This window comes from Oncorhynchus mykiss, chromosome 1 (genome assembly GCF_057628025.1).
Source record: "Oncorhynchus mykiss isolate SJ-2025 chromosome 1, ASM5762802v1, whole genome shotgun sequence".
Classification (NCBI taxonomy): domain Eukaryota; kingdom Metazoa; phylum Chordata; class Actinopteri; order Salmoniformes; family Salmonidae; genus Oncorhynchus; species Oncorhynchus mykiss.
This window is the reverse complement of record NC_143022.1, coordinates 33,049,812-33,074,865: the sequence shown is the minus strand read 5'-3', so window position 1 is coordinate 33,074,865 and position 25,054 is coordinate 33,049,812. Positions and strand designations below refer to the sequence as shown.

Below are 25,054 nucleotides of genomic sequence, written 5' to 3'. Positions count from 1 at the left end.
AAAAAATCACAGTCTCCTCTGGAAAGTTGATGTTGAGATGTGTCTGTTACTTGAACTCTGTGAAGCATTTATTTGGGCTGCAATTTCTGAGGCTGGTAACTTTAATGAGCTTATTCTCTGCAGCAGAGGTAACTCTGGGTCTTCTTTTCATGTAGCGGTCCACATGAAAGGCAGTTTCATCATAGCGCTTGTTGGTTATTGCGACTGCGCTTGAAGAAACTTTCAAAGTTCTTGACATTTTCCCGATTGACTGTCCTTTAAGACAGATTGACTGTCTTAAAGTAATGATGGACTGTCATTTCTCTTTTCTTATTTGAGCTGTTCTTGCCATTATATGGACTTGTTATTTTACGAAATAGGGCCAACAGTTGTTGCCTTCTCACCAAGCTGCTTGCCTATTGTCCTGTAGCCCATCCCAGCCTTGTGTAGGTCTACAATTTTATCCCTGATGTCCTTACACAGCTCCCTGGTCTTGGCCATTGTGGAGAGAGGTTGGAGTCTGTTTGAGTGTGTGCACAGGTGTCTTTTATACAGGTAACGAGTTCAAACAGGTGCAGTTGATAAGATAATGAGTGGAGAACAGGAGGGCTTCTTAAAGAAAAACTAACAGGTCTGTGAGAGCCGGAATTCATACTGGTTGGTAGGTTATCAAATACTTATGTCATGCAATAAAATGCAAATGAATTACTGAAAAATCATACAATGTGATTTTCTGGATTTTTGTTGATTCCGTCTCTCACAGTTGATGTGTACCTATGATAAACATTACAGACCTCTACATGCTTTGTAAGTAGGAAAACTTGCAAAATTGGCAGTGTATCAAATACTTGTTCTCCCCACTGTCTCTGGGGAAGGGGAAAAACTATTTATAGACTGTTGAAGGTTTTGAAGAACACAGTGGTCTCCATCCTTGGGAAATTAAAAAAATTTGGAACTGCCCAGACTGGCTAGAGCTGGTCACCAGACCAAACTGAGCAACCAGGCAAGAAGGACCTTGGTCAGGGAGGTGAAAAAGAACCCAATGACCACACTGACATAACTTCCTTGGCTGAGATGGGAGAACCTGCCAGAAGGACAACAATCTCTACAGCACTTCACAAATCTGACATTTATGGAAGAGTGGCCAGACGGAAGCCACTCCTGAGAAAAAGGCACGACAGCACGCCTGGAGTTTGCAAAAAGGCATGTGAAAGACTCCAAGAGCATAAGACTAAAGAATTAGGGGTTCTATGAGACAAAAATTGAACTCTTTGGCCTGAATGCAAAGCGCTATATCTGGAGAAAACCAGGCACAGCTCATCACCCATCTAATCCCATCCCTACTGTGAAGCATGGTGGTGGCAGCATCATGCTACTGTATGTGGATGCGTTTCAGCGGTAGGGACTGGGAGACTGGTAAGGATAGAGGGATCAATGAATGGAGCCAATTACAGGCAAATCCTTGATGAGAACCTGCTTCGGAGTGCAAACAACTTTAGAATGGGGTGAATATTTACATTAAAAACAGGACAATGGCTCCAAGCATACAACCAAAGCAACACTGGAATGGTTTCAGAACAAGAATGTGGAAGTCCTTAAGTGGCCCAGCCAAAGCCCAGACCTGAATCCCAATGAACATTTGTGGGAAGACTTGAAGACTGCTGTTCTCCGCTGCTACCCATCTAATTTAACAGCACTTGAGAAAATCCCTAAATCCTGATGTGCAAAGCTGTTACAGACATGCGCAAGTAATCACCACCAAAGGTCCTTCTACAAAGTATTGACTCAGGTTTAAATACTTATGCAAATTAGATTTCCATATTTCATTCAGAATAAATGTGAAAACATTTCTTTGCACTTTTTCATTATGGGACATTGTGTGTAGATGGGTAAGTGGAAAAACAATTTAATCCATTTTGAATTCAGGCTGTAACACAACAAAATATGGAATAAGTAAAGGGGTATGAATACTTGTACTCTCACTGTACATGGGACAATATTTTCAATTTCAATAGCTCCAAATTTCAATGACTTAAACTTCTAACCAACTATAAATTGTAAAAACAGATATTGAAACCATTTAATGAGATGGGATGGTTAAAAGATGAGATGGTTAAAAGATATGCAACATGAAAATATTGTCCCATTTATATTGTGTAATTTATTTAATTCTGTGATCATTTTAAATAATACATATTTCATTTGTTTGAGTGTCATGCTGAGAACAGAACAATAGTGCTTATTGGGAGGAACATAATCCAGAATGTCATCTCCTCAAACTCACATGCACCCATGTATACAGTACATACACACCTTTATAACCACAATTAGACTGATAGAATTTAACCAGCGAAAGGGAATGTATCATGCTGATTTTATTATGTGCATTGATTAAAGCCTAAACAGCAAATATCCGATGGACTACACTAGTCACTACTACTAGACTATCCTTTTTCCATAGACGTGGAGAGGGGAAATCAATGGGTAAAGTCTTGAGGCTCAGTCTCATCATTCTCCCCTGGTTCATTGCTCCTTGCAGTGGGGACTTTGGCAGCACACTCTGCACTCTTAGTGAAGGGGCGGCCTGGCTGGCCTAATGTCTGACGTGGGCGCTGCTTGCTGTGTGAGATGCAGCTGTGTCCCATACTCTGGGCAGGGGCACCATCTCATCTCTGGGCAACCATTGCTTGCTGTCCCCTGTGCAGATCACAGGATGCCACAAGAGGCTTCCCTATGTCCAGCTGTTTGCTCTCTTGCAGCCACAGCTTCCTGTCCATGTGGGTATAGTGTAGGTCCACCTTTATCACTAAGGATCCCTTTACAACAGGGAGAGAGAAAAAACATAATACAGATTGAATTTATACATTTCTAGACATATAATTGCACATATTAAATATGGGGTCCCAGACATAGTAAACCTACCTGAAGCTTTTGAAGGCCACAAAGTCTGAGGCTACAGTCAGGGTTTTCAGCAACCAAGTTATTTAGCAACAGAGAGTCCATTTCACCTGACCTCCCAGGACTAGAGAATACATCCTCCATTGCCTAAACACAGAAGTCAGGAATACAATACATCAGGCAACTACAGCAAAACCTGTGATACCCACTTGTTATTTTACAAAGTGCATAACAAGTGGCAGACTACTGAAGTAAGTAGGGAGATCATAACGCATTGAACCACTAGATGTCAGTGTGCTCCAAGGAATTATTACTACACAGAAGCAGAAACCTGATAAACTGTTGTGCCAAAATGTCCTGCTCTTGTTTCTCAGCCATTCCCAATAGCAAGGTTGTCATGAAAGATGAGGACATAAGGCAGACTATGAAAACTATGAAAATAACTGCTGTTCATAAGATACAGTGCATTCGTAAAATATTCAGACCCCTTGACTTTTTCCACATTTTGTTATGTTACAGCCTTACACTAAAATGTATTAAATATTTTTCCCCCCTCATCAATCTACACACTATACCCCAAAATAACAAAATGAAAACATGTTTTTAGACATTTTGCAAATGTATTAAACATAAAAAAAACATAAATACCTTATTTACATAAGTATGAAGACACTGCTATGAGACTCGAAATTGAGCTCAGGTGCGATGTTTCTACAACTTGATTGGAATCACCTGTGGTAAATTCAATTGATTGAACATGAGTTGGAAAGGCACACACCTGTCTATATAAGGTCCCACAGTTGACAGTGCATGTCAGAGTAAAAATCAAGCCATGACGTCGAAGTAATTGTCCGTGGAACTCCGATACAGGATTGTGTCAAGGCACAGATCTGGGGAAGGCTACCAAAAAATTACAGCAGCATTGAAGGTCTCCAAGAACACAGTGGCCTCCATCATTCTTAAATGGAAGAAGTTTGGAACTACCGAGAAGGGCCTTGGTCAGGGAGGTGACCAAGAACCCGATGGTCACTGACAGAGCTCCAGAGTTCCTCTGTGGAGATTGGAGAACCTTCCAGAAGGACAACCATCTCTGCAGCACTACACCAAACAGGCCTTTATGGTAGTGGCCAGATGGAAGACACTCCTCAATAAAAGGCACATGACAGCCTGCCTGGAGGCACCTAAAGGACTCTCAGACCATGAGAAACAAGATTCTCTGGTCTGATGAAACCAAGATTGAACTCTTTGGCCTGAATGCCAAGTGTCACGTCTAGAAGAAACCTGGCACCATCCCTATGGTGAAGCATGGTGGTGGCAGCATCATGCTGTGGGGATGTTTTTCAGCGGCAGGGACTGGGAGACTAGTCAGGATCGAGGGAAAGTTGAACGAGCAAAGTACAGAGAGATCCTTGATAAAAAAAACCTGCTCCAGAGCGCTCAGGACCTCAGACTGGGGCAAAGGTTCACCTTGCAACGGGACAACGACCCTAAGCACACAGCCAGGACAACGCAGGAGTGGCTTCGGGACAAGTCTCTGAATGTCCTTGAATTGGCACAGCCTGAGCCTTGACTTGAACCTGATCAAACGTCTCTGGAGAGACCTGAAAATATCTGTGCAGCAACACTCCCCATCCAACCTGACAGAGCTTGAGAGGATCTGCAGAGAAGAATGGGAGAAACTCCTCAAATACAGGTGTGCCAAGCTTGTAGCGTCATACCCAAGATGACTCGAGGCTGTAATCGCTGCCAAAGGTGCTTCAACAAAGTACTGAGTAAAGGGTCTTATGTAAATGTTATATTTTATTCAATCTTTTTTATACATTTGCCCCCCCCCCAAAAAAAACTGTTTTTGCTTTGTCATTATGGGGTATTGTGTGTAGATTGATGAGTGGAAAAAAACAGTTGAATCCATTTTAGAATAATGCTGTAACATAACAAAATCTGGAAAAAGTCAACAGGTCTGAATACTTTCCGAATGAACAGTATTCTTCAACGGAGGCTCCTCAGAGGAGGAAGGGGAGGGTCATCCTCCTCAGTGAATGTATAATAAAAATAGTAAAACATTAATAAATGTATCCTTTTTTTGATAAAACTATAATCAATATAAATATGTCGCCAAAAAAAATATTTAAATACACTGTTTTGCAACGAAGGCCTACAGTAGCCTCAAAAGCAGTCTAAAGGGTAGCACCATGGTGTAGATGGAGGACAGCTAGTTTCTGTCCTCGTCTGGGTACATTGACTTCAATATAAAACCTAGGTGGCTCATGGTTCTCACCTCTTTCCATAGACTTATACAGTAATTATTACGTCCTACAACCTATCAGAGCTCTTGCTGCATGAACTGGCATGTTGTCCACCCAATCAAAGGATCTGAGAATGAATCCATTTATGAAATCATAAGCTACTGCTAGCTAGCACTGCAGTGCATAAAATGTAGTGAGTAGGCTCAAAGAGAGAGTAACACAAGAGTTGAACAGGTAGCCTAGTGGTTAGTGTTGGGCCAGTAACTGAAAGGTTGCTAGAATCGAATCCCTGAGCTGACAAGGTAAAAATCAGTTGTTCTGCCCCTGAGCAAGGCAGTTAACCCACTGTTCCTAGGCCGTCATTGTAAATAAGAATTTGTTCTCAACTGAAAAAATAATAATAAAACAATTCTTTAAAATGAAGGAGATGAGGGAGAGAGAGCTATACTTTGTTGTATTATTTTTTTACTTTTACTTAGTTAGCGAATGCAGCTATCTAGTTTAGGCTACTCTAACACCCGGCTCAAACAGAGAGGGATGTTATGTTAACTAGCTGGCTATGGCTATCCAACATTGGAACTCTTCCAAGTCAAGGTAACCTTTTGGTTTTATTAATTTATTGCCACCTGCCGGTGTAACTGCTAAACTGCTCGCTGACTGTAATGCATGATTGTAGTGGGTTTAGTTATGCGTTAGTAATGATTATAACGTTAACTAATATGGCGACAACGAGGCTTTGTGTAGCGGTTAGCGGTTATGAAGGCTGGGCTTGGAAAGGTTTTTTAGCCTGGTCACAGACAGCTGATTTTTTCTCTGAAGTTCACAAGTGAAGGGAAAAGGTGAGAAGAGGAGAGAGTGTAGAGACGAGAAGGAATTATACAATGATTAAATTGATCATGCTGTTTGTATGTGGCTGCAATGAAAGTGAACTATGTGTGCGAGTGATCAGGGGTATATTCATGCCGCCGATTCTGTTGAAAAACTTTTCTTAAACAGAACCTAACGGGGATAAACATACCTGAATTTGTCCAATAGAAGCTCTCGTTTGCAACTGTTAGACTAATGATTACACCCTAGATCAGCTAGATGCCGGCAAGAGTGTGCAAGGCGGTATTAAATGTCTCATCTTGATTACTCAAATTTTTCTCTCGACCAAAGCATCTACATTGTAATTTTGCATTCATAGGCTAGGTTGTAGCAACCCCATGATGGGTATAGGGACATTTTGTGTATAAAGTGGTAGCTTAAACCTATCAATGTTACATTGAGCTGGGTGAATGGAATATGAATCACAGTCATCCAATATGCTGTAATAGAAATTAGGCCATGCTCATTAAAAAAATGCTTCTCCCTCATCTTAAATGGCAGCAACCACCACTGCCTTGAGTGTACAGAGGAAAGAGGAGATGACAGGTGTATAAATTCATTAAAAATCCTACAATGTGATTTTCTGGATTTTTCTTCCTCATTTTGTCTGTCATAGTTGAAGTGTAGCTATGATGAAAATTACAGGCCTCTCTCATCTTTTTAAGTGGGAGAACTTGCACAATTGGTGGCTGACTAAATACTTTTTTGCCCCACTGTATATATATAAAAAACATTGTTTTATGAGCAACACATTTTCAAAATTATAAAGAGTAATGCCATGTCAGGATCAGATAAATATCTATGCAACAGTTTTAGCATTGAGATGTGACCACAGCAGGAAATAGTTCATACACCTTGTGCAGAACCCACTCTTAGAACCTTCTAAAGTTTAGCACCTAAACACATTTTCCTAACATTTGGTTTTCAGTTTTGTTGTCAGGGTTACATATATTGCTCAGGTCTCACAAGAAGTTAAAAAGTCATTTTAATAAAATATTTATGTGTAGTATCATGTGAAGTCATGCAACTAAATCAAACTGCTTATTAATAAGGGCTGTTTGTACACCATGTCCTGCTCTCTAGGTAGTGTGGCAGGTAGCGGCAAGTAAGAGTGAAGATGTCACTCACAGGTATGCTCCTCAGAGTGATAGTGCAGTCCTGGGCTCTGGGTCCAGTGGTTATCACTCTGCCAAAAGCAACCATGACGTTGGAGAACAAGGCTGAGAAGCTGACCTCCACCTCAACTCCACAGGGGAAAATAAGCAACTTCTGATGTGGTAGCTCTTTGTGGGAGAACATCACATAGAAAGACAGTTTTAAGATACAAATTCTACGCAACAAAGCATCTCTGGAATGCAGGCTAGATAGACGTGATAAGAAAGTTAGGCAGCCATGTTAAGAAATGTTGCTTTAAAAGGTCGTCATCTTGTCCTTGAAGAAGTTTATAGTAGCAGTTACTATTTTTTCTCATTTCTCTGAGCCAGAAGTATATATGGGGATTCTGAAGAACTTTAGTGATGACAAAATTCAATTTGAAGAAAGAATACAAGATACTGTAAGTACGTTTTTATGTGATGGGGAAGACAAAAGTATATTCCCTTATGTTATAAATAATGGTACACTGTGAGTGAAATAAACTGAAGGCTGACTTTAAATATACAAACAAGTTCGCTTTCTGCTATCAACACAAATAAACAGTAAAACCTTGAATGGTGGTGTGATGGTCATTACTCATGCTAAACCACACTGTTTGTACATTATAACAGCCACAACCATGTCACATACACAACTGAAAAATAGTGATTTTTCCTCTTTCTTGTTAAGACTAGCTTAGGGCAAGAAACTGACTTAACAGTTACACGATTTCATAGCAAATGATACACCATGGCTAAAACATCTGAAATAAAAAGAGCACTTGACATACACCCAGTCATTTATCAATTGTGAAAAATGGGGTAAAGATCATGTCTGTATTGGGGATATTATGGTGTGTTAAAGCTTACCGTTGGCCTGTCTCCAGCAGGCGTCTCTCAGATGTAGTTCTCCAGTGTGGCTGGTGGTCCTGATCGGATCTGTGAGGGAGCGGGGCTCCTTTAGCGTGTGTCTGATTTCCACCGCCTGCTTGCCTGTGACGAAAGGGTCTCTGCCCAGATCTAAGGAACAGGTTAAAGGTTAGCCAACGCAACCTATGTAACAGCTGTCCTTAAGGAGTGTTTAATGGTAGGACTGAAATTAAAATAATAATACTATTTGACTGATGTAAAGGCTCCTAAATTATGAACATGTGCACGATAAGAGTGAACTTACAGAAATGTTTAGGCAAAAGCATGTATGTGAAAGGCATTGCTGGCCAGATCAGAAACGGATACACTGAAATCCTATTCAGGTGTCTGGATACAGGCTTACTCTTATTCTTGCAGAGGATTTGGCTTCAGTGCATATTTTAAGCAAGCTGTCTTCGCCATGTTTCTATAAGAGTTGAGTGGACAGCAGTTCAACATCAACTATTTTTTCCATTTATAAATAAGTCTAAGACAAGAAGGACATAGATCATAATTCCTCAAAGGAGTTTCTGGGAAGGCTGTGTTTATTGTTCATGAAATGGTCTCGTGATTGTGATGTGATCTGTCACTTCAGTGAATACTATTTCCTAGACATGGATACAATTGTAACACTTTCAGAAATGTATTTCAGCTGTAACCCTGAAATAAAACCTATTGTGAGTAGCGGTGCAACTCATCTGAGAAATCTTAACATACAGCAAATATCTCTAATCTAAGCCGTGAGGTTCTGTGCCAAGGTTCGACTGTTACAGCCACTGACAACTCATCAGTCAACCTATACAGTACTGTGCCACCACCCCCTTTGATGGGCTGTGTTAAGCTATGCAGGATCACTGTCACTGGAGCTGAGTGACCACAGGAGAGCAGTGTAGGGAGGTACACACACACACACACACACACACATGGCAGAGCAGCTGTCTTTAACTCTACCCCTCTCAGGTTTCCTGCTGTGCTATGGCCAACAGTGTGAATTTCTAGAGAATGAGGTCACAAGCTAATGCAGCTCTGTCGCACAAAGTCATGTTACCAGAGAGACCCATCAAACAAACAAACAAGCACCCAGTGGGGACAGCATGCCTAGCCCTCCAAGCTCCGCCCACTGCTACCTGCTGCAGGGTAAACACCAGTGAGTAGCCAGTGACGGATAAACATTTAGATGTCAACATGTCTGTACTCCAACAAGTAGACAACAACATGTTCCACACTGACCCTGTTTACAGACACTGCTGTACATCTCCTATAGAGGAGCAATGGAGCCAAAAGCCACACTTCTGCTCTTATTAGCAGGGAATTTAGTATTTCTTGCATAATATCTTCTCATTTCTGTCAAAAGTAATTTTCCTATTTATTAAAAGAAACCCTGGGATTTTCAATGTGAGTCATGGATTGGTGTTAATAATATGTCAAAACATCCATCCTGAAATGTCAGTCACACAGACTGCAGAATGTGGCCACTAGAGGGAAGTGCTAAAAGCAAAGCCACCGTTATACATCAATATATATATATATATTTTTTTATATTAATCATATATTTTTTTTATATAAATTATTCACATTTATGATATCAATAACTGAATTATTGATATAAAAACGATATTTTAAAGACCTTCATGGGGGTGGTATTACATGTGCATGCTCCTACATACAGCGCCTATTGAAAGCATACACACAAGGCCCTTGCACAGTCTTGACATTTGCTGGCTTAAAATTGTATTTTGTATTTTTCCTACTGATGTATACAACCTACTCCACATTTTATTTTTTTACCCCTTTTTTACCCATATTCCGTGGCATCCAATTGGTAGTTACAGTCTTGTCCCATCGCTGCAAATCCCGTACGGAGTAATACGATTCTACCAGCTTTACGCAACTCTTAGGTCAACATATATCTATTGTTTTTGTCAAAATTGCTCAAGGAATTGCTTGGGAATCATTGATGGATAGCAATACTCAATGTTTATGTTATCACTGATTTTCAAGCAGATTTAGGCCAAGATTGAGACTACTAGACAATTTCAGGAACACTCAACACTTCATGAAAGCCATTGTGGTGTGTCTTTGTCATTAGAATTTGTATAATTGTTCCACTGAAATATAAAACTGTCGCCAGGTTAGGTTTTCAGATGACTATGGAGGGTTTTCCTCTAACTTTTTACCTGTCCTTCGTTCCTTTCATATTTATTTTGATCCTAACATACTCCCCAGTCCCTGCCAGTAACAAGCATACCCATAACATTATGCTGCCACCTCAATACTCATTTTCTTCAAAATGATTCACACATGTAATGGCTATCAATGGTGCTTCCACCAAGTATTAACTATGGGGTGTGAAGACATACAGTTTGTAATCAAGACATTTTCTTTTTGTCTTTTTTATTTTCTATCATTTTTCTTTCACTTTAGAAATGGAAAATAATTGAATAAATGTTTAGATACAATTTTAGATACAGGTCTAAGTCTTAATTATGCTAAATATATGCTAATATATATATATATATATATATATATATATATAAAAATATCAATAATTGTATTTTTGATATCAGTAATGTCATTTTCAATAACAATAATTAAGATTTTACGTACATTTTTTTTTTTATATCAATAACTCCCCATAGGATTCAATGGTGAATTTTTTAAAATTGAATTGTATTATATAATTAATTTACAAAATGTATATAAATCGATATCAATAATTCCAATTATCACTATAATAATAATAATTCAATAATTTGAGCGTTTTATATTTAAAATTATGAGCAATATCAAAAATGTAATGTTTTATATAAATAATTTGAATTTTATTGATATAAAAAATGTGATTATAGATATCATTATTTTATTATTATTGATATCAGCTATTAATTTTTGTATATAAACATTTTGAATTATTGATACGGAAAATTCCATTATTGATATAAAAAATACAAATATTGATGTAAAAAATGCAATGAATATATGTTAAAATGGCTTCCACAAGAGCAAAGCCTATCATACAAGAATACTGACTCTCAGACACCAGCTCCAGGATGTGGGTGACTTTCTCTGGCTGTAGGATGTGCTTGTTCAGATATTTAGTGAAGATTCCGGTGCTCTTCCCTCCGTCCTGTACCTCATAAGCCTCTGCATTTTCACATCTGTTAAGGCAGGTCATTTAGATTTCAGGCCATGAATGAACACTCATAAATCAATTGTTGTTACATAGAGTAAAAATACATACGTGGCATATCCATACACAGTGTTTCCCATTGGTACCAAGGGCCTGATTTCAGAAGCTATGCAATCTACGTTGTACCTGAAAATAAAATGATGCAACTCAACACCTGTTTTAGCAGTGGTGGAAAAAGTAATAAATTGTCATACTTGAGTAAAAGTATAGATATCCTAATAGAAAGTTACTCAAGTAAAAGTAACCCAGTAAAATACTACTTGAGCAAAAGTCAAAGTATTTGGTTCTATATATACTTAAGTATCAAAAGTAAATGTACAATAATCAAATTCCTTCTATTAAGCAAAGCAGGTGGCACCATTTGGTTATTTTTTATTTATGGATATCCAGGGGCACACTCCAACACTCAGATATAATTTACAAAAGATGCATTTGTGTTTAGTGAGTCCGCCAGATCAAAAGGGATGACAATGTGTTTTCTTGATAGTGCGTGAATTGGACAATTTTCCTGTCCTGCTAAGCATTCAAAATGTAACAAGTACTTTTGTGTGTCAGGTAAAATGTATGGAGTAAAAAGTACATTATTTTCTTTAAGAATGTAGTGAAGTAAAATTAATCTGCTTGCTTATGTTTGTGTTAGCCTTATTTGTCTTCTGATGTGATATTTTTTTATTTCAATCAATGGAATTGTAGACTTCTTAAAATGTTAAATAGGCTATACAGTGGCTTGCGAAAGTTTTCACCCCCCTTGGCATTTTTCCTATTATGTTGCCTTACAACCTGGAATTAATCATTTGATCATTTGATTTACACAACATGCCTACCACTTTGAAGATGCAAAATATGTTTTATTGTGAAACAAACAAGAAATAAGACAAAAAACCTGAACTTGAGCGTGCATAACTATTCCCCCCCCCCCCCCCCCCCCTCCCCAAGTCAATACTTTGTAAAGTCGCCTTTTGCAGATATTACAGCTGCAAGTCTCTTGGGGTATGTCTCTATGAGCTTGGCACATCTAGCCAATTTTTGGGATTTTTGCCCATTCTTCAAGGCAAAACTGATCCAGCTCCTGCAAGTTGGATGAGTTCCGCAGATGTACAGCAATCTTTAAGTCATACCACAGATTCTCAATTGGATTGAGTTCTGGGATGTGATTAGGCCATTCCAAGACATTTAAATGTTCCCCTTAAACCAGTCAAGTGTTGCTTTAGCATTATGCTTAGGGTCATTGTCCTGCTGGAAGGTGAACCTCCGTCCCAGTCTCAAATCTCCGGAAGACTGAAGCAGGTCTCCCTCAAGAATTTCCCTGTATTTAGCGCCATCCATCATTCTTTCAATTCTGACCAGTTTCCCAGTCCCTGCCGATTAAAAACATCTCCATAGCATGATGCTGCCCCCACCATGCTCCACTGTGGGGATGGTGTTCTCAGGGTGATGAGAGGTGTTGGGTTTGCGCCAGACATAGCGTTTTCCTTGATGGCCAAAAAGCTCGATTTTAGTCTCATCTGACCAGAGTGCCTTCTTCCATGTGTTTGGGGAGTTTCCCACATGCCTTTTGCCGAACACCAAACATGTTTGCTTATTTTTTTCTGGCCACTCTTCTGTAAAGCCCAACTCTGTGGAGTGTACGGCTTAAAGTGATCCTATGGACAGATACTCCAATCTCCGCTGTAGAGCTTTGCAGCTCCTTCAGGGATATCTTTGGTCTCTTTGTTGCCTCTCCGATTAATGGCCTCCTTGCCTGGTCTGTGAGTTTTGGTGGGTGGCCCTCTCTTGGCAGGTTTGTTGTGGTACCATATTCTTCCATTGTTTAATAATGGATTTAATGGTTCTCCATGGGATGTTCAAAGTTTCTGATATTTTTTATAACCCAACCCTGATCTGTACTTCTCCTCAACTTTGTCCCTGACCTGTTTGGAGAGCTCCTTGGTCTTCATGGTGCCACTTGCTTGGTGGTGCCCCTTGCTTAGTGGTGTTGCAGACTCTGGGGCCTTTCAGAACAGGTGTATATATACTGAGATCATGTGACGGATCATTTGACACTTAAATAAAATCTGCCTGTGTGCAATCTAACTGATTATGTGACTTCTGAAGGTAATTGTTTGCACCAGATCTTATTTAGGAGATTCATAGCGAAGGGGGTGAATACATATGCACGCACCACTTTTCCGTTTTTTTTTAAAATATTTTTTTTATAACAATTTTTTTCCTGTCACTTCACCAATTTTGACTATTTTGTGTATGTCCATTACATGAAATCCAAATACAAATCCATTTAAATTAAAGGTTGTAATGCAACAAAATAGGGAAAACATCAAGGGGGTGAATACTTTTGCAATTCACTGTCGAGCAACAAACAATGACATGAGGTGTCCATCAGGAGGCCTACCATGTTCTGCAGGTGTCTAGTAAGACCACATTCAATGCAGTCCGTCTCTCCTGCATCTTGCGCATGACCCTCTGTACACAGACACAGTTCTCTGAACGGTATGGTTGTGGAGCATCTATGGCCACCAGATAGTTTCTTCCTAAACGTTCGTACCCATGACCAGCATAGTAGAACAGGGCTGTGGGGATAGCATTATGTTAGTTGTATATTTTGTGTGTATTTCAGTTATACACCAAAATAACTATTTAGTTATTTAGCATTGATCGCTGTTAATTAATCAGATTAAAATCAAATCCATGGCAAACGCATGTTACATGGCGTGAACAGGAAAAGCAAAGTCTCTCATAGGCATAAGGGTAAATTCAGAGCACCCGATACTCCAGTTCAGCGAGAGGTACAGATCTAATATGGCATCTGTCAAACAAGCCTCCATGTTTCATTTTAGCAATCATATACTGTAGAATATCACACAACACTGACCCTGTCCTTCATCAATAAAATATTATGTTGCTTGTGCTCTATATATTATGTGTAGGGTTGCAAAGGGAGTGTATGTTACTACCAGTCAACTACCAGAATTCTGGTATCCTTCAAGGATTTTATGTAATATATCACAAGACATCTAGTGGCCATTCTGGGTACTTGCCTGTAATTATCTCTGTCCCTCTGTGTGGCTTTATCACTTGAAAAATGTTAATCAAATAAAATATAGAAATATATGTATCATGAATGTATCATATGTATAAATCACAAAAGTTATGATAGATTGCCATAGATTTTCTGTTAATTACCAAAATGACTGAAGATTCCAGTAACTTTGGTAAACTACCGGAAGATTTGCATCCCTGTGCAGCTGAGTTGAGTAATTTCAAGTAGCATGTTTTGAATCTGTAAACTGTGCAGGTCCTTAAAGCTCCTAGAAAATCCAGATCGCTACTTTTCAGATTGGTTTTCATATTAAGCTGACCTCGTTTTCTATAACAGCCATATAACACACAAGCATGGATTATTAGAAGAGACAGAAAATGTCAAACTCTTACAAATGTTTACATGCCACATAAAATGTAATGCTCTTATTTGACTCAAATATAAAAAGGAAAATAAGCTGACAGTTGCTAGGTTGCTAAAGGCCCTTTACAGGTGCTAAATAAATCTGCCAAGTCGAAGTGCTATAGGCCTCAGAAACAGCCAGTGGTGGAAAAAGTGCCCGATTTTCATACTTGAGTAAAAGTAAAGATGCCATAATAGAAAATGACTCAAGTAAAAGTGAAAGTCACCCAGTATAATACTACTTGAGTAAAAGTATAAACGTATTTGGTTTCAAATATACTTAATTATCAAAAGTAAATAGAATTGCTAAAATATAGTATATATATATAGTATAAATCAATTAAATACGTACATTAAGCAAACTAGACAGCAAAAAAAAAACATTAAAAAAACAAAAACATTTACTGATAGCCAGGGGACATGCTCCAACACTCAGACATCATTTAAAAACGAGGCATGTGTTTAGTGAGTCAGCCAGATCAGAGGCAGTAGAGATGATCAAAGATGTTCTATTGAGAAGTGTCTTAATTAGACAATTTTCCTGTCCTGCTAAGCATTCAAAATGTAATGAGTACTTTTGGGTGTCAGGGAAAATGTAAAAAGTTGTCAAAAATATAAATAGTCAAGTAAAATACAGATACCCCAAAAAACTACTTAAGTAGTACTTTCAAGTACTTCACAGCACAGGAAACAACTATACATAGCAAGGCATCTCTCTTCAAACACTACAGGCCCAAGCTTCTCCTTTCCACCTCTTATTTGACAGCTAAACCACACTCTCACACCAAGCTACTAATAAGATCTCTAAACAGCAGCATAGGATTATGCTAGATCAACCAAAACGGGCAGAATACGTTTAAAGGGAGCTAAACAAGACTACGATGTCTGGTTTCAGCTTAACAGAGAAATATTTTTGTATGCATTTGCAACTTTTCAGTGAATAGTGTCATCGTTAACTTTCTAGAGTCTCTGAAAAACCCTCAATTCAAAATACATTCTCCCTTGTAATGTAACCACCAGAACAGTATTGAACTCACCATACACGCCCCTGTCAAGCAGGAGAAGGAACTTGTCAATAGCCGCCAGCATCTCCTCCCTGGTGAGATCCAGTAAAGACACCACTCTGAAGCCCAGCTGCTGCAGCAGGTTGGCCAGCTCTTGGACATCCATAGTGGGGGCCATCAGGTCCGGATGGTGGGAGTAGTTGAGGTTACCAATAAGCAGGGCCACTTTGTCAGTCGCTGCACGAAAAGACCATGGTGGAATTTGTAATCAGGGTCACCTTACTGTACTTTGAGAACAGCTAATTAATTATACTATAGAAACATGAAACCACACATATCAGGAAATACTGGTACAACAGTTCCCCACTTCAATGACATAATGCTCAAACCGCATTCTAAGAATACCTCAAACCAGTGGTTAAGGGCGCTGTACTGCAGCGCCAGCTGTGCCATCAGAGACTCTGGGTTCGCGCCCAGGCTCTGCCGTAACCGGCCGCGACCGGGAGGTCCGTGGGGCGACGCACAATTGGCCTAGCGTCGTCCGGGTTAGGGAGGGCTTGGCCAGTAGGGATGTCCTTGTCTCATCGCGCACCAGCGACTCCTGTGGCGGGCCGGGCACAGTGCGCGCTAACCAAGGTTGCCAGGTGCACAGTGTTTCCTCCGACACATTGGTGCGGCTGGCTTCCGGTGTTAAGAAGCAGTGTGGCTTGGTTGGGTTGTGTATCGGAGGACGCATGACTTTCAACATTTTTCTCTCCCGAGCCCGTACGGGAGTTGTAGCGATGAGACAAGATAGTGGCTACTGAAACAATTGGATACCACGAAATTGGGGAGAAAAAGGGGTAAAATTCAAAAAATAACAAAAAGAATAAAAATAAAACACTGTATTTCCACTGACCCCTACCTGTGAGTTGATTAGATGGCACTGAAAGAAATGGAAAAATAATAAAAGTTATAATCAGTGCATAACCTAACACTTCACACTTCAATCTGTTAACACAACAAACAAGATCAAAAGCAATATGAGAGTGTAAAAGGACTCCTACTTTTCATTCAATCTGGTTGGGTCAAATTCATAAAGATTTTGAAATATGAATGTTGTTGATGTGCCAACATGTAGAAAACACATACAAAGGGGAACCTACATCCAAAGGCTAGTTCCTTGACCACTTTTTAGAGCCTGAAAACTTCTAGTACAGTCTTTAACAAAGGGAAATACCTTAAATCGTCAGCGGAATGGAAAGACCCACTTGTGGGAGGGATGTGCAGAAATCTGAACTTACCGCTATTCCACTAGCTCAGTGAAAAGTGGGGAATTACTTTCCAGTAAATTATGTGGTAGACTTTGTCAGGGAATATATAAAACGCTAATAGTAAAGCTCATGCCACTGAAAACATAAAATAACTGCTGCTAGTGCTTTGTCATTTGCTACTGTGAGAGTTTCATATTCACTATTGCACAGTTTATAATTACAGAGCAGTATTCACAAAAGACTTGGCTATATGACATCATCATTCACAGTATGTTCAATTCATGTAAACATTATTTCCTTTTTGTTGCCCAGATGCCCTTCAAGTAGCATCCCACTTCCATTTACCTATTTCAACATCAGCTGCCTCTGTCCATCTCTCCTCTTGAACATTGGATACATAGCAGAGATATGTTCCTCTATGGTCTGTCCCTGCATTCTCTATCTACAAAGGACACAATCAAATGCATTCACATCACTGTTTGGCTCTACTCATACACATAAGACTTCTCTCCTAGAATTTAAACCTCATGTTAAATATGAATTAAGTTATTCTAAATTACAATGTTTACATAGGGCAAGTGATGTATTGGAGGGTAAACACAAGTAAACACAGTTAACCCACTTTTTTTTGCTCGGCACTTGTCACTCACTTTCTGGGGGAAATTGCATTGAAAATATAGGGAGAGTTCATTTTTTCACCTCAACCAGAGTTTTCACACCTATTTTTTTACCACTCCATCACTAAATAGGAATGGTGAAGCATGGTATCTCAGCCAGCAAATGATAAGACAGAGTAAACACAATGACCTGAGTGCAGGAGTAAATAAACACTGGTGTTACCTGCAGTGTGTCCGTGGTCTTGCCCAACAGAGGATGTCCATTTCTGTACCACTGGTAGTGAGGGGTGGGAATGCCAAAGGCGGTGCAGCTGAGGGTGAGTCTCTCCCCTTGTCTGACAGTCTGGGGTGCAGGTTGTACAGCGATATGGGGCTCCCCTCGCCATGCTACTGGGAGACCTGAAGGAAAAAAAAAGAAAACATGCAATAGCAATACAGTACAGGCAAAATAGTGCTCTAAATTGATCAAAGAAGATTTAATAACCTGTATTACAAACATGTTATTATCTTAGAACTGGTAACTAATATAGGGGATTTCTGTACCTGGTTTAGCAATGTCCAGGACCTTTACTGTGACCCATTCACTGAACACACAGTTGCAGAACTGGTCATTCACGCGACAAATGTAGGACTGAGACCTCTGGGCTGTGACAATCAGATCTGCTCTGGTCCCACCAAATACCTAAAAAACATTAACCATTTCATTGGATATATACTGTGATACTCTATGAATTGACAACATAATACTGTGTCAGACAAGAATTACAAAAATCCTCAACAACCACATACCTCCTCTTTACTAGACTTGAACCACTGGTAGTTCAGGATACCGGTTCCCTCTGCTCTCACACTCAGAGTCACCTTATAGTTCAGTGGTACATACACAGAAACAGGATGCTGCACAATGACGATGTCTGAAAATGTACATTTATAAAGTGATAAGTGATTAAAGGGCCAATCCGCAGTTGAAACTATAACAAAGCCAACACCCCACCTCTGTGTTGGTAAAAACCTGAGGGATGCAAGGGCTTACCATCCATGATATCAGCATTTGTGTTTTTAGGCTACGCAGTGTTTGTTAACATTTACAATGTTTACAAACATTGGAGTAAAACAACCTTATATTTTGGGTGTGACATTTGAACTAAGCTCATTAAGTTATATTCTTCAAGAATCACTATGTATATACATCATTAATTTATAATTCTAAAAATAGATAGCCCCTTTCGCAGTTACTGTAGGATAAGTTATATAACATAACAATAATTTGAATGACAAAGCATAATATTATGTCAGTGTACTGATAAAATGGAACATAGTTAACTTGCACAATAAATAGGGCAAATACACACCTCTGATCATGTTTTTCATCACTTCAACGTGAAATAAGAACTTCTGAACCTCAAGTATGATCTGTTCTGGTCATTACTGCACTGTGCTACCTATTAAGCAAAAGACAGAATGTGAGCATCAGTTGTGCCAGGGGTGAGTGAACAGTGTATCAAGAAAAACAAGTCAAGATCCAGCCAAAAATCACAGGGACATGTCATGGAGATGACATCTGACAAGGGCCACATGGAACAAATGTGCATACATATGTGCGCACAAGTGTCACTAATAGATTTTCTCCCCACTTCCCATTTCACAACCGCGCATGTGACAAACAGGATAACACAAGGAACAATGAATCTATTTCAAGAGAAATTGAGACTGTTAGGTAGGTTAGCATATTTGCAAAACAATCTGTGCTTTAATAAAAGGTCAGCCAAACTGGACATTTTCCTGAAAATGGCTTACTACAGAGTAGTAACAATTATAGGCTACTATGAACATTTGCAAGTTTATCAATGGCTGTAAAATTAGGGCCAAATCATGTCCTTTATAGTCTACAGCTCAAATTGTGACTCTAAATGATATGGTCTCTAACTGGACCAATAAGATGAATAGCCTATAAATGTCTAGAGCAGGGTTGACATGTCCGCAGTTTTCCAGACATTTAGTTCATTTGAAAAAGATGTCAAGGATGAAAATGTACCAGGTTTCTGGGCTACTTCTAAATTCAACTCACTATCAGGCAGTAAGGAAGGCTGTTGCTGAGTGTGTGAGTGGTGGGGAGGGAGGGCCGGAGGGGTGTGTGTGTGTGTGTGTTGAGAGAGAACTGCAGCATGTTCTGACAACTTTTTACCAGTTGTAGACAGGCCAATTTCATTATGGAGATTATGAAGTATTTCCAACCCTTTTTCCATAAAACATACAGTATTAATGTGCAAGAACTGATGCACATCAAGAAATAACTGTGACAAAGCACTGGGAAACGACTTTAGGCGCACTAGTGCGCATTACATAAATTCGCTAGAAGGTGGTTTAAACTGCATGCTCAGTTCTTGGATCTTGAGCACTGCGCAGTTGGAAATTTTAAATAGAAATTATGGAACTCCCTTGCGTGCTTCTGTTATGGGGAAAGTCCACAATGAAACTCACAATAAACGTGGAGAATGATACATTTGAATCTGTTGGTCATCAAGTAGCCTAATAATGTCTATGCGATCGTAGGTTACTTGCCTACCACTTGATACAATAAATATGTTGAAATGAGGATATCACTGGAGACATTGCTAGTTTTTATTGTTTTATTTCACTGTAGAGCCCTCAGTACCGCTCAAAATGCCTTAGATAGCTCTTTTGTCCCACCACACACACATGCAGAGACCTCACCTAGTTTAACTGATGCCACCAGAGACAAAACCTCTCTCATCGCCACTCAACGCATAGGTTTACCTCCACTGTACTCACATCCTACCATACCCTTGTCTGTACATTATGCCTTGAATCTATTCTACCACGCCCAGAAATCTGCTCCTTTAATTCTCTGTCCCCAACACACTAGATGACCAGTTCTTATAGCCTTTAGCCATACCCTTATCCTACTCCTCCTCTGTTCCTCTGGTGATGTAGAGGTTAACCCAGGCCCTGTAGCCCCCAGTTCCATTGCTATTCCCCAGGCGCTATCATTTGTAGACTTCTGTAACAGTAAAAGCCTTGGTTTCATGCATGTTAACATCAAAAGCCTCCTCCCTAAATTTGTTTTTTTCACTGCTTTAGCACACTCCGCCAACCCTGATGTCCTAGCCGTGTCTGGATCCTGGCTTAGGAAGGCCACCAAAAGTTCTGAAATTCCCATCCCCAACTACAAAATTTTCCGACAAGATAGAACTGCCAAAGGGGGTAGAGTTGCAATCTACTGCAGAGTTCTGTCATGCTATCCAGGTCTGTGCCCAAACAGTTCAAGCTTCTACTTTTTAAAATCCACCTTGCCATAAATAAGTATCTCACTGTTGCCACTTGTTATAGACCCCCCTCAGCCACCAGCTGTGGCCTAGACACCATATGTGAATTAATTGCTCCCCATTTATCTTCAGAGTTTGTACTGTTAAGTGACCTAAACTGGGATATGCTTAACACCCCAGCCGTCCTACAATCAAAGCTCGATGCCCTCAATCTCACACAAATTATCATGGAACCTACCAGGTACAACCCTAAATCCGTAAACACGGGCACCCTCGTAGATAACATCCTGACCAACTTGTCCTCTGTCTTCAACCAGGATCTCAGCGATCACTGCCTCATTTCCTGCGTCTGTAATGGGTCCGCAGTCAAACGACCACCACTCATCACTGTCAACCGCTCCCTAAAACACTTCAGCGAGCAGTCCTTTCTAATTGACCTGGCCCGGGCATCCTGGAAAGATATTGACCTCATTCCATCAGTAAAGGATGCTTGGATATTCTTTATAAGTGCTTTCCTCACCATCTTAAATAAGCATGCCCCAAAAAATGTATAACTAAGAAGAGATATAGCCCTTGATTCACTCCAGACCTGACTGCCCTTGACCAGCACAAAAACATCCTGTGGCGTTCTGCATTAGCATCGAATAGCCCCCGCGATATGCCACTTTTCAGGAAAGTTAGGAACCAAAATACACAGGCAGTTAGGAAAGCTAAGGCTAGCCTCTTCAAACAGAAATTTGCATCCTGTAGCACAAACTCTAAAAGGTTTTGGGACACTGTAAAGTCCATGGAGAATAAGAGCACCTCCAGCCAGCTGACCACTGCACTGAGGTTAGGAAACACTGTCACCACCGATAAATCCAAGATAATTGAGAATTTCAATAAGCATTTGCCCAAGCCTCCCCCATTTCTCCTTCACCCAAATCCAGATAGCTGATGTTCTGAAAGAGCTGCAAAATCTGGACTCCTACAAATCAGCTGGGCTAGACAATCTGGACCCTCTCTTTCTAAAAGTACGACTGTCAGCCAATTAGCATTCAGGGCTCAAACCACCCAGTTTATAATTACAATTCAAAACTGGGTGGTTTGAGCCCTGAATGCTGATTGGCTGAAATCTGTGATATATCAGACCATATACCACAGGTATTACAAAACATGACTTTTTACTGTTCTAATTACATTTGTAACCAGTTTATAATCGCAATAAGGTACCTCATGGTTTGTGGTAAATGGCCAATATATCACGACTAAGGGCTGTATCTAGGCACTTCACGTTGCATCGTGCTTAAGAACAGCCCTTAGCATGGTATATTGGCCATATACCACACCCCTCGGGCATTATTGCTTATTCATAGCAGTCAAACCAGTTAAATGGACATCCATTGATGGATGGTAAATGATCTGACGAGTTTAACCTCTCTAGGGGGTGTGGGACGCTACTGTCCCACCTGGGCAACATCCAGTGAAATTGCAGAGCGCCAAATTCAAAAACAGAAATACTCATTATAAAAATTCATGAAACATACAAGTGTTACATCTTTTTAAAGATTAACTTCTTGTTAATCCAACCACGGTGTCAGATTTAAAAAATACTTTACGGCGAAAGCAAACCATGCGATTATCTGAGAACAGCGCCCAGCTGACAAAACTCCCAGTTACCCAATAAATGTTTGTTTTGTTCGATCAAGTCCCTCCTCAAAATCCTCAGTTTTGTTACCGCATTTTGTTCAGTAAAACACTGTCTCAAACAACATCCGGTGAAATTGCAGAGTGTGAAACTCAACAAAACAGAAGTTCTCATAATAAACATACATAAAAGATACAAATGTTATACATCAGCTTAAAGATAAACTTCTTGTTAATCCAACCGCTGTGTCAGATTTAAAAAAGGCTGAGAACAGCGCCCAGCAGACAAATCATTACAAACAGTTAGCAGCCAAGAAGAGGAGTAACAAAAGTCAGAAATAGCGTTAAGATATACCACTTACCTTTGATGATCTTCATATGATTGCACTCAAAGACTCCATGTTACACAATAAATGTTTGTTTTGTTGGATAAAGTCCCTCTTTATATTCAAAAATCTCCATTTTGTTGGTGCGTTTTGTTCAGTAACCTATTGGAACAAAGTGCGGTCACAACAGACTGACGAAAAATCTAAAAAGTACCATAAAAGTTCATAGAAACATGTCAAACGATATTTATAATCAATCCTCATATTGTTTTTGTCATAAATAATCAATCATATTTCAACCGGACAAAAGCTTCGTCAATAGAAACGAAATGAGAAATAGACAGTGGAAATAGAAATAGAAATGAGCGCTCCCGGTCACACACTGGACTCATGTCTGGAAATTTCCACTGTCCACTCATCGAACGTGCTGTTTCTCCCTAATTTTTCAGAGTAAAAGCCTGGAACAATACCTAGAGACTGTTGAGGAAGCAATAGAGATCGTGAACTGGGTCATAAGTCTTTGTGTGGTGGATAGGCTTTCAATGGAAAAACAGGCATTTCAAAATATAAGCATTTCCTGGATGGATTTTCCTCAGGTTTTCGCCTGCTATTTCAGTTCTGTTATACTCACAGACATTATTTTAACAGTTTTAGAACCTGGAGTGTTTTCTATCCAAAACTACTAATTGTGTGAATATCCTAGCTTCTGGGCCTGAGTAGCAGGTAATTTACTTTGGGCACGCTTTTCATCCAAAATTCCGAATGCTGCCCCCTACCCTAGTGAGGTTAATAAAGGCAAATTATCCTTTCTCTTGCTACATATTCAAATTCCTTTAGTCACGTTAGCTTGTAATAATTATTATTTTGATGTAAATCTGAATTTTGCTTCTTGTCATTACATATTAAATCGATATTCCTTCTATATTAGCTCAATAGCATTATCGAAAAGGGGTTTATTGGATAAATATTTCAACTCCTCTACTGCTGCGCAGAAACAGTTTTTGGCTCAGTTTTGAGGCCCTGTGGGTGGGTTTTGAGTGGTCTTCGTTGAAAATTTAAGCTAGACCTGGCAACCCTGGTCAAGACAATCACAACACATTCCTGTTTGCACACTCAGCCCATATGTTTTGTGTTATGGTGTATCAGCTCTTGGAAGTCAAGAAAAACATATATGTTATAAAATTATGAGTGCATTGATAATTACTCAATTATTTTCATAGATAATAAAAAATAAAAAACTAGGCCTATGTTAATTGTTGTGATTGTGAGAGGTATGCTTACATTAAACTAAAGTCAAACAGGCAAATAGTATGGTATTGGAAAATGTATCAACACATTTCTATTGCTAGAGAGGGTTATTGTGTAGGCTACTTGTATCAATGTAGTGTACATACCTGAACTGCGACCAAACACCATGCACATGCCACACTGTCTGTAACAGCAGATGACCGGATGACATTAAACAAACTAGAGTAGAGAATGTAAGATGGCCTTTACAAACTATAGTAGAGAATGTAACTCTTGTAAATCCTCAACATTATATCAACAAAAAACAGGACATCCTTTTCCCGGAACAATGATCCCCACCTATTACCGTACTGTATGTAGTATATGAGGCCAAATATGTTTGCATAGCCTTCCGCAAAATGTTTGAATTGGAAATCCATTCTAAATACAATAATTGACTCCAGTGCACATTTTATACATTCACATACATGTAAAGCGTGTATGTGAATATGATTAAATATTTTATGAAAGGCAAAATCATATCGTAATTCAATTAGCAGAAATAATGATCCAAAACCAGATCCATCCACAATTACATATGGGTCAAAATAGCATAGCACAGCATAGAGAGGCTTTTTATTCTCTATTTTGGTTAGGCCAGGGTGTGACTAGGGTGGGCGTTCTATGTTCTTTTTTCTATGTTTTTGTATTTCTGTGTTTTTGGCCGGGTATGGTTCTCAATCAGAGACAGCTGTCTGTCGTTGTCTCTGATTGAGAACCATACTTAGGCAGCCTGTTTTCCCACTATGTGTTGTGGGAAGTTGTTTTCTGGTTTGTGTTTCTGTACCTGACAGGACCTTTTCGTTTTCGTTCATTCTCTTTGTTATTTTGTTTTGTGTTCAGTTTAAATAAAAATAACATGAACACTTACCACGCTGCGCTTTGGTCCACACCTTCTTCATACAACGACCATTACAGCAATACAGTTCATTTATTTTATGTAATACCCTGGTAGTCCTCTGTGACCTTACTGTGTAACCTAATTAGGCAATC

The 25,054-nt window shown here is 39.5% G+C and overlaps 1 protein-coding gene across 9 annotated transcripts; it reads right to left on the bottom strand.

Annotated features, from left to right (window-relative positions):
* Positions 1–1,861: 1,861 nt before the first annotated feature.
* On the bottom strand, positions 1,862–24,380 carry LOC110521202 (mucosa-associated lymphoid tissue lymphoma translocation protein 1). Of its 9 annotated transcripts, none has more exons than XR_016494575.1 (15): positions 24,169–24,378; positions 18,888–18,977; positions 18,325–18,449; positions 18,079–18,217; positions 17,759–17,934; positions 17,264–17,360; positions 16,071–16,590; positions 15,699–15,902; positions 13,612–13,789; positions 11,274–11,348; positions 11,063–11,190; positions 7,994–8,143; positions 7,119–7,273; positions 2,902–3,024; positions 1,862–2,795 (listed from the first exon to the last, which is right to left on the bottom strand). XR_016494575.1 is itself a non-coding variant. In XM_021598641.3 (15 exons), the coding sequence occupies exons 2-15, from the start codon at positions 18,904–18,906 to the stop codon at positions 2,646–2,648; spliced, it is 1,740 nt and encodes a 579-aa protein (XP_021454316.3). In that variant the 5' UTR covers positions 18,907–18,977; positions 24,169–24,380; the 3' UTR covers positions 1,862–2,645. The 9 variants fall into 9 exon arrangements, 6 of the variants coding, with proteins under 6 accessions (XP_021454316.3, XP_090085124.1, XP_090085134.1 ...); XM_021598641.3 differs by having other exon boundaries at positions 16,570–16,590; positions 24,169–24,380; XM_090228998.1 differs by having other exon boundaries at positions 16,564–16,590.
* Between the last annotated feature and the right edge of the window lie 674 nt (positions 24,381–25,054).

Coding starts and splice junctions, on each gene's coding strand:
- LOC110521202 (XM_090228998.1), bottom strand. Junction 16,591..17,263: donor GGCAGCTGATGTTGAAATAG/GTAAATGGAAGT, acceptor CATTTCTTTCAG/TGCCATCTAATCAACTCACA. Junction 7,274..7,993: donor CTGCTGGAGACAGGCCAACG/GTAAGCTTTAAC, acceptor TCTCCCACAAAG/AGCTACCACATCAGAAGTTG.